At 43.3% G+C, this 9,755-nt stretch overlaps 1 protein-coding gene across 2 annotated transcripts in view; it reads left to right on the top strand.

Annotated features, from left to right (window-relative positions):
• Positions 1-6,836, top strand: part of TSPAN9 (tetraspanin 9) — a 191,534-nt gene extending 184,698 nt beyond the window's left edge. For both annotated transcript variants that reach the window (XM_009290917.1, XM_009290916.1), the window contains 4 exons: positions 922-1,023; positions 1,628-1,759; positions 1,880-1,963; positions 2,768-6,836. In XM_009290917.1, the coding sequence (XP_009289192.1) occupies positions 922-1,023; positions 1,628-1,759; positions 1,880-1,963; positions 2,768-2,839 (390 nt within the window). In that variant the 3' untranslated portion in view covers positions 2,840-6,836. The remainder of the gene's footprint in view (positions 1-921; positions 1,024-1,627; positions 1,760-1,879; positions 1,964-2,767) is intronic.
• Positions 6,837-9,755: the final 2,919 nt, after the last annotated feature.

Below are 9,755 nucleotides of genomic sequence, written 5' to 3'. Positions count from 1 at the left end.
GGAGTGAGCGAGTGGCTGTGTGGTGCTCAGTTGCCAACTGAGGTTAAACCATGACAAGCCCATCTGTAGGAATGTGCTATCTAGTGGAGACAAAGTGAAGTAGGCACAACTGGCTGGCCTGTCAGATAGGTAAGACTGGAAAAATCCTTGGGGAACTGGAGAACTCTGCTAAACACAGGACAGAGCCTTACAGTATGAGCATGTCCAGACTGATTTTAAAACTGAGCTCCTACCAGATTTGTATCTCTTCCCACGTTGTCATTATGATGCCTGCCTCTTTCAGGGAGCTGGGGTGAACTTCTGATTTTGAATGGGATGTCAAAGAAGGATGAAACAGATCTTATAATATAGTTGACCTTTATGCCAGGACCCCATAGGTTAATCCTTTCACTGCTGCCAGCTCACTGCTGTCAGAGCCAAGGTGCATTCCTACCTGCATCCAGGATTCCAGGCTCAGAGTGAAATTTATACATGGGACATCTCAGATCTCCCATTAAGCATTCCAACTTTCTCCAGAAAGAAGAGCACGTTTGAAGTCATAAATGCTACAAGCCTGTCCCCACAAGGACAACAATAATAATGCCCTTTTTCAATTGATTTTGTATTGGCCATTTATTATAGCCTGCCTGATCATTCTTCAATTAGTTTGGATCAGATTATGACTGTATGATGGGCTTTTAGTAGAGGGGAAGCTGTTTGGTTTCCTATATCATGAGAATTAATCCAGTATTTTGCAATTTGATGGAGAGACTAGGCCTTGGCAGGTGCTGAAAGGTCCCACTGACTTGTGAGAGTCTTGAAGCTATGATGGAGCTTTTCTACCCATGTTAAGTTTGTGGTGAGAGAAGGCAAGTCTCTACCATTTGGCCCTTTCCTATAAACAGCAGTGCATTGACTTTCTGTATTTTTTACATGATACAGGTCAGTGAGAGTGCAAAGAAGGATTTGAAGGAAGGTATGAAGCTATACAATTCAGAAAATAATGTTGGACTGAAAAATGCATGGAATATCATTCAAGCAGAGGTAACATATTTTCTCAATATAAAAAAAATAACAATTTGGCCATAAAGGCTGCTGCAGTCTGTTAACTGTGGCATCCATGCCAAGTTTCAAAGATGGCTAATGCAAGCTTTGGTTTCTGATTTTGCACTCTTGAACAGCCAGGGAGTACTGTGAAACCCAGGATCAAAGTGTACTCTGTAAGGTGAAAGATGCTTACCTCTCTCTGAGATTCTCTATGCCTATCACAGGCACAGAGATGATCTGAAACAGAGGAGAAGCAGGAAAACCTGCATAGGTAGAACTGCAGCTTTGGCAGCTAGGCTTTTGCCATTCAGCAGTTGGGGGCAGGTTACCTTATGTTTTGGTGCTTGGGCTCATGTTTCTGTGACAAGAAGACTAACGTAAGCTTGGGCATGGGACCATTTATTTTCTTTTTTTTTTTTTTAAATGTTAAGTATTTGCTTTTAGTGATCACTGAGCACAAAGCACTTTAAAAATACAAAAGTGTTGTGGCAGCCCTTTTGAAAATACACAGTGGTTTAGTGGAAGTAAAAGTTTGTGGTGGTGCATGATTCACAAATTATGCTAGTTAAGTTAATTTATTAATCCTTTACTTTTGCCATAGATGAAATGCTGTGGTGTGAATGACTTTACGGATTGGTACCCAGTGCTGGGAGAAAACACTGTCCCAGACCGATGTTGTACGGAAAACTCCCAAGACTGTGGACGGAACTCCACTGAATTAGTGTGGAAAACGGTAATGCTCGCTTTGCCCAGGTCAAGGCTTAGGGAGGGGTGGGAAGTAAGAAAATAGAGGGAATGCACGTGAAAGAAAATGTGACCTTGGGATTTCAATTTTCATCTTTCATCATTTCAGGGATGTTATGAGAGAGTTATGACCTGGTTCGATGAGAATAAGCATGTCCTTGGTTCGATTGGGATGTGCATCCTCATAATGCAGGTAATACTGGTATGATGTTTGTCAACATGGCTTTGTTTTGCTGTCAGCATTCTTGATTCTGCTGTGTGAAAAGTGGTGCTCAACCACTTTGAGTTTGATCATGATTTCAAAATTGTCATATTTGTTTTATGAGTTCATTTAAGGTCATCTACTCAGAAAGGAAGCAGGTCAGTAGTCAGTCCTGCAAAGAAGACATGCTACAGTGGGGTTTTGCTTACCTCCATTTTGACTTCAAAGCACCACTTTGGAGTTCCCATGTTTAGCCATTTGTTATGCTGTCCCTTAGGACACTGTTCTTTTAAATTTTGGAAGCAAGTTCTAAAAATTGCTAAAATGAGTCAAATCATGGCCACTGAACTGAGTAGGTTAATGTGTTTTAAAAAAGAAATGCAGAAGTATCATCATAATCTCTTAAGGTTTTGGGGTTCCTGTATCACTGCTGTACTTTTGGGGGACAATACCTGAATCTGATGTTTTCAGTCATAGTTATCTGGCTAAACAAGCATAAGTTGTTGGGTAAAAAGGAAGAGTGACTCGTATGTACTGATTCTGAAAAATTGTTGCACGTATGACAAAGAGCCCTGAGAGCTTTTTGCCTCCATCTGTGCTCTGAGGCATATATCTCTGGACATCACTGTGTGCCTGAACAACATACATCGAAGTTTACTGATCAGTGTTGAAGCTTGAGAAATGCCACTAGTGTAGAATGACTTTTAAAACTACAGCTTGACGATGAACACAGGTCAGCAGTGCAGTTTTGGCAGCCTCCCTGTACTGAAGCCCTTATTGTTTGTTTTACTTCAGATTCTTGGCATGGCCTTCTCCATGACACTCTTCCAGCAGATTCACAGGACTGGGAAAAAATATGATGCCTAAAGCCTCTGAAACATTATCACATCAACCCTTCTGTCTCATCATAAAAATGAACAAAAGGAATGACCGCAGAGTATCAAGCCTAGCCCTGCTGAGGGAGTCCGTCCCATTGACCGATCTACTTTGTTGTTACTTGTCCAGTTATTATCACACCTTGTTATTTGACTCATTTTTTTATCTGTTTCACATTTGCCATTTATTTGCCAAAGAGGGGGGCAGCCCCCCCAAACAAATGGTTTTTCTACACGAAATCATAGATCTGCTCTAAGAATGTTTCTTAAGAAAATGTTTTGCTCTACTAATCCATGCTATATGTGCAAAAATTATGTGTGTTCAACTTCAAGGGAGAATTCTTCAAAGTCTTCCATTAAGTTTTCAACCCTCATGTCCAATTTACTGGAAGACTCGGAAAAGCCACTCTGAGAGTCCTAGGAATTGAAGCTGCTTTGCTTTGCAGCTTCCTGTACCTTACGGTGTATACTTTTTTATTATGATAATGATGATGATGATTATGATGGATATAGCTTAGAATTTAGTTGCCTGGCTTATAACTTCTTACTGTTTTTGGTTTTACACATTTATTGTACATTAATTTGGGAACCACTGTGCGATCTCCAGAGGACATGTTTTTCAAAGTTGACGGTGCTGGCAAATAAAGACATAACTTTTCTCAAGTCCATGGGGAGGCATCGTCTACCTTTATCAGGGCCTTGATGCCCTTACTGTAACAAAGGTGGTTCCTTTTAAATCAGAGACTCTTTCCTCAGATGGAATGCAATGCCTTCCCATTGGACCAGATGGTGAGCTTCCTACTCCTGTGAGATAAAGTTCCAATGCCTTTACTCACCCAAAGCAGTGTCTGGCTGCTTTGATGTCATGCTACTTTGAAAGCTAAAAGTACTGACTAAGCAAGTTACTGCTCCCTCGCACAAAGGAGAGAGATTGCAGTCTGACCTACTGGCCAGTTGGCAGCAGACTTCACAGATTGTGTTGTCTGTTTCAAAAAGTTTGCCCACGGCATGGCATGCTGCTGGATATGAGGGAAGGGGATAGCAATTTGATGGCAACATTGTCATGCCATGCCCTTCATTGAAGGGGTTTCCTCAGGCAGATGACAGCTGTCTCCCTGAGCTGGTAATTTGATTAAAGGTGACCAGATGATGCAGGAAAGGGGCAATTTCCAAAGCAGCACTCAGAGACAGTATGTGTTGTCACACCGTCAGTACAGAATAGGTTCTTGCTGACGCATTGCCAAGTCCATCCAATGGGGTAGTTCAGAGTTCACTGCAATGCATATTTTTACCAACATTCCTGTTAGAAAACTTGAACATATATTTCTCTAGTTTGAATACTGTTTCATTGCAAGCAGCCCCATTTACCTTTGTTTCAGGTTTTTGCTGTTTTGTGAAGGAAGAAGGAAGGGCTCAGACATTGGAGGAGGTTCTGATTTAACTCCAGTCAGGGCTAGACTCAGCTCTGAAAGAAACACTGCTTTTTGTATTAGCAGCAGTCAGAAGTGACCTTCAGAGGTTACCTCATCCAATGTCACTCTCAAAGGGGTACTGTCATCTATGTGAGATGGGGTTTACTGTGACATTATTGGGCTGAGTTTCAGAAACTGTTGAGGATGGAGATTTTGTGCCTTTCAGAGCTATGCCATATCAAACTACTCCTCTGGTAAACAAGTTTCTCTTAATGTCCAGTCTGAATATTTATACTTTAAACTCTTAAAAGATACCATTTTCATTGTGTCATTCAGCCTATCTTTTCCTTGTGGGCTGAAATAGCTGTTGAGCCACTTCATATCTGGGAGTTTTTAGTCCCCTGTTTATCTTCCTTGTAGGTCCTGCATGCATCTGTACATCTGGCAGCAATAATGTTTTGTGTGGCTTATGTGTCACATTTTTTGAGTTCCTATGAAATCAGTGTGACAGGAAGGAGTGTTGAATGTGTGGGAGATAGATAGAGATGAATTTGGGTGTTGCAGTGAAGAAGGAAGTTACTATTCTTAGAGCATGGCCCTTGCCCATATGAGCACTATGCCCAAAGTTTCACAGGGCTCTTGTTTCCCACTGAAGCAGACAATGCCATATGGGTTCAGCTATTTCACTTGGAAAGAGTAAGGGAAGAAGCAGAGGGAAAGCACAGAAACTGAATCCAGTTTTACTTCCATTTCTAACAAAAATTGGGACCAGGAGCATGTGAGCCCCACTGGAGATGGATGTTCCATGTTGAAGAAGGGGCTCTGATGCCCAGTGTACTTGCTGCTACATGTAAGACTGTATCCAAAGTTGCTAAGATGCGTTCCCATTTTTGCAAGAAAAGACAGGACAATTTTCATCTGATGGCTCCACTGCATTCTCCCTTTGGGCAGAGGTGCTTAGCTTTCTCTAGCTTTCTCTGGCATTCAAAAGAGCAGGGTGCAGGGCTGAGCAGGAGCATCATCTCTGTCCTTTTGGGTCGCACAGTGGTACCTGCCGCATCTTAAATTTTAATCTGCAGTCAGTTTTTGTACAAAAAAATGGTAAAATATATTAGTGAAAGTAATAAGGAAATAAAAAATGTTTATGAGTAACTCAGAGATGAAGTGTGTAGTTGCAAACTCAGCTACTTTGCCTTCCATCCAAACTTATTTTTCTAGAATGCTTCATTCCACTTCATGATCTAGCAGCATAGATCCTGAAATCTTTTTTTAATGACTACTTTTGGCATTTGAAGCACAGTATTAAGTGAGATAGTTACACGAGCTTCATGTATTCATCTCTATGAAGCCACCTACAGGGAGGGAGTCAAAAGCAGGGCTGGTTTGTGTCTCTAGCTGACTCTCTGATGTGGCAGGTGATGACAGACATCCTGAAAGGGGCAGAAAAGTAATGCCATTTTCCAGGCAACAAAAAACAGCCCTGGAAAGTGTGAGGCTGCATCAGTCAGTTTGTCAGAGAAGGCACTAACTGTCCTGTGAACTGGTCAAAGGGAGCTTTGGCTCATGTATGTATGCACTTTTTTTGCTTTGCTGGTGGGTGGCTGTCTGTGTGTTTTCCCCAAATGTCACTCTGATTATTTAACTATAAGTTTTTAGCATGTTTTTAAATAAAAACTGATACTGAGTAAAGGTATCTTTAATATACACAAATATTGATTTGTATAAATGCATACCTCTCTGTATCTCTAATATTGCTTAGCACAGTTAAGTGTGCTGTGTATATATATATATATATACACACACACACACACACACACACACACCTGCTGTCTCACTGTGCTTCATGCTTGGAAGCTGCAGCAGAACTTAAGCAGAGACATAATAGGAGAACTGTTTGAAGAACCTCTACTTGAAAGCTGTTGAAGTGATAGCAGTGAATTCTGTTCCCTCCTGGTGGTACCAAGGCCGTTAGTTATAGGACACCCAGGTGGAGGGCGCTCAAAAGAAGTGCCCATAGCTAAGTAGCATGTGAGATGATAAAAACAATGGCATAAATGTCTCCAAGATGACAGAAGATGCCTTGTATATGTCATGCATTAAGTTCCTGGACTATGGTCATGTTAGGCCAACTCTCCTATCCTGTGTCCACCCCCCATTTGTATGCATGAAATACAAACTCATACACAGGAAGGGTGCAAGCAGAGGGCAGCTGAACTGATCCTCATGGTCTTTCTTGGGCAATGTATTGGTCAGGCATAGAAAAGGCACGGAGGAAAAGGGTGTTTTCCCAGCAGATGGTTCTTGGGAGCAGCATGGAATAGGGCACACATAATTCTGATGTAACTTCTTTCCATAGAGTTGAGCAGCTTCATCCTGTAGCTGGCATGGGGAAACCTGGAGACGTTTGCCTATGGGCTAGCCATCTGTTGTGCAGTAGACAATAGACACTAAGAAACAATATGCCATTCCCGCCAGGTGATGTTTGCACCAGTGTTTCTTCTATGCAATACCTACTTTCGCCTTTATATAAAAGATTTTTACTAGGATGACATAAAAATAAAGGATTTTTTAAAAGGTGCCTCTCTGAGTTCATTTCTCTCCTAACCCAAACTACCACCAAAACCAAAAGGGGACAAAAAAATTCCAAAAGGTGACTCGCAGAGATCTATTCCAACTGCAGTGGAGTTGAAGTCCAGAGCTCCTGAAACTGTTGCATCTCTGAAAAGATCCCCCCCACCACATCCTCTCTCATCCTCCTTCAAAACAATACTCTAATAAAACAGAAATAGGTGTGAAAGATAAAAAAACCCCAGCAAATTGTTTTTGAGAGCTTGGTAATACAGGAAGGAGTTTGCAAGTGTCCCAGAGAATATAGAATAGTCAAAGGGAGGACAAAGTAGTAGAGTGCTTGAAAGGCATCCAGAGGACACTGAGAAGTCTCAGAGAAACCATGAAAATTGATTAAACACTGAGATAAAGATCACAGAATAGCCCTCCAAATGCCAGGAAAGTAGAAGATGGTCTAAAAGATCCCCAGACAAACAGTGGAGCCAAGCAGAAGCCAACAAAGCAACAGAGAGTCTGAAAGAGATTCAGACAACAAAGTAGCCTCAAGGAAGGGAAGAAAGCCTGTAAGTGCCCAAGGAAACAAAATGTAGCAGTGTCAAAGAGGCCAAGAAAGAGACACAGCAAAGGACCCCCCCCAGAGATGCCAAAGAGGCTCAGCGATAACAAGAAGGTATCAGAGATATTAAAGGAGGTACCCAGTACCCAGTAGTACCAAGGGTGGCCTCAGAGAAAAAAAAAGGGGGGGGGGCAGAAAGCTTGAAAGTGCCCCAAAGAGTAGCATCAAAGGAGGGAAAATGAGCAAAAATCTGTAAAAGACTCGAGGAACACAGAGTAGCCTCAAAGAGGCAAAGAAACTAGTAGAAAGCCTGAAAGAACCATGGTGAACACACCAGAGACCTTGAAAATAACAAGAAAGTAGCAGAGGTTCTGAAAGAGCACTAGGAGAGTATGCCTGCAGCTGCTAAAAAAGGAGAGAGGCTAAAAGAGCAACAGAGAATAGCCTTGGAGACGGGAAGAAACAAGCAGGGAGGCTGAAAAAGTTGCAGGAGAAAGAAGAGTAGCTGCTGAGATGCAACGAACCTTGAAGAGAGACTGAAACAGCCCCAGAAAACCCAGTTTAACTTCAGAAAAGGGGGGGGGGGGCGGAGATACGAGCAGAAAGACTGAAAGTGCTCCGAAGTCACCTCAGTGAGAGGAAGGAACAGACCGAAATCCTGAAAGGCAGCCATAGCAGCTTTGGAGAGGCTAGTGAAGAAGTGGAGAGGTTGAGAGAGTCCCAGAGAACAGAGAAGCCTTGCAGAGCCTGAGAGACTAGAAGAGAGCCTGAAAGAACCTCAGAGAAGACAGAGTAGTCTCAGAGAAGGTAAGAAAATAGCATAAAGCCTGCAAATGCGAAGGATAACAAAGACTAGCCTCCGAAAGGTGGAAAAAAGTAGGCAAGAAAGAGACCCAGAGAGCATACAGCAGCCTTGGAGAGGTGAAAAAATATAGCAGAAAGACTGAAAGAATGCTGAGAGCGCAGAGAGTAGCCTCACAGAGACCAAGAAAGAAGCAGACGTGTTAAAAAGAGTCCAAGGAGAACACATGGTACCACTGGGGGGGCCATGAAAGTAGGAGACCGACTATAAGAACCCCACTGCATGCAGAGTACGCTTAGGGCAGTGAAGAAACAAGCAGATAGCCTCAAACAGCCTCTGAAAGCATGCAGAGTAGCTGTCTGAGTGAGAGAGACTGATGGGGAGGAGTTTGAGATGGGTTGAGAGGAGACCAGAAGGAGCCTGTGGCAGGGCATGACCATGTCTCTTGACCTGCGGTCTTTTAAAAAAAAGGCATTAAACAGTATTGGCCCCAGTATCAATCCCCAAGAAACGCAAATAGTAAACTCACTGCCAGTCAGTTTGAACAGCTGATCACAACCCTTTAAGCCCTGTCGTCCAGTCAGTTATTCACCCACCTTATCTTCCACTTACCCAAACCATACCTCAACCATTTGTCTACAAGGTTACTATGGGAAACTGTGGCAAAGAGCTTGCTTAGGTCCAGGTGAACAACACTCACTGCTCCCTGCTCATTCAAGTGAATAGTTATCTCACTGTACAAAGCTATCAGGTTGGTTGGGCATAATTTGCCCTTGGTAAATCTGTGCTGTCTTTTCCCAATCAGTTTCTTGTCCTTCGTACAACTGGAAGTGTTTTTTGTGAGGATTTCCTTTGTGATCTTCCCAGGGACAGAGATTAGGCTGATGGGCCTGTAATTCTCTGGGGGCTCCTTCTTGCCTTTCAGGGCGGATAGCTGGGGGGGGTGTACTATATGCCTCTTCAAATCATCAGGAACCTTCCCTCACTATGACTCTCAAAGTTGAGAGCAGCTTTGCAATGACTTTGGTCAGCTCCCTCAGCACCTTTGGCTGTATTTCAGGTGGACCCACGGGTGGACTTGTGTATGTCCAGCTTGCCTTTTGATCCCCAACGTAGTCTTGCTCTACTGTGGACAATGCTCCACATTGCCAGATTTTGCCAGATTTAAGCTCAGAGGCCTAAGGCCTAAGAGCAGACCTTACACAAGTAAATGCCAAGGCAAGGAAGGCACCGTGTGTGTCCTTTTGTCACTAGGTCCCCTGCCCCATTTGGCAGAGGGTCCACTTTTTCTTAGGCTCCCTTCTACCACCAGTGTATTCATAGAAGTCCTTCATGTTGCTTTCCACGTTCCTCACTAGTTTCAACTCCAGCTGAGCTTTGGGCTTTCCAGATTCCAGCCCACCACACTCAGGCAATGGCTCTATTCCTCCAGAGCAGCCCGGCCCCACTTCTGCCCTCTGTGCACTTCCTTTGTGCTGTCAACCTCAGTCAGGAGTCCTCTGTTCATCCACGCTGGCCTTCTGCCAGGCCTGGCAGACTTCCCACACATCAGATGGACCCTACTTGTGCT

The sequence above is a fragment of the Aptenodytes forsteri genome, unplaced genomic scaffold (genome assembly GCF_000699145.1).
Source record: "Aptenodytes forsteri isolate BGI_AS27 unplaced genomic scaffold, ASM69914v1 Scaffold286, whole genome shotgun sequence".
In the NCBI taxonomy this organism is placed as follows: Eukaryota; Metazoa; Chordata; class Aves; order Sphenisciformes; family Spheniscidae; genus Aptenodytes; species Aptenodytes forsteri.
This window is presented reverse-complemented; position numbering and strand designations above follow the sequence as displayed.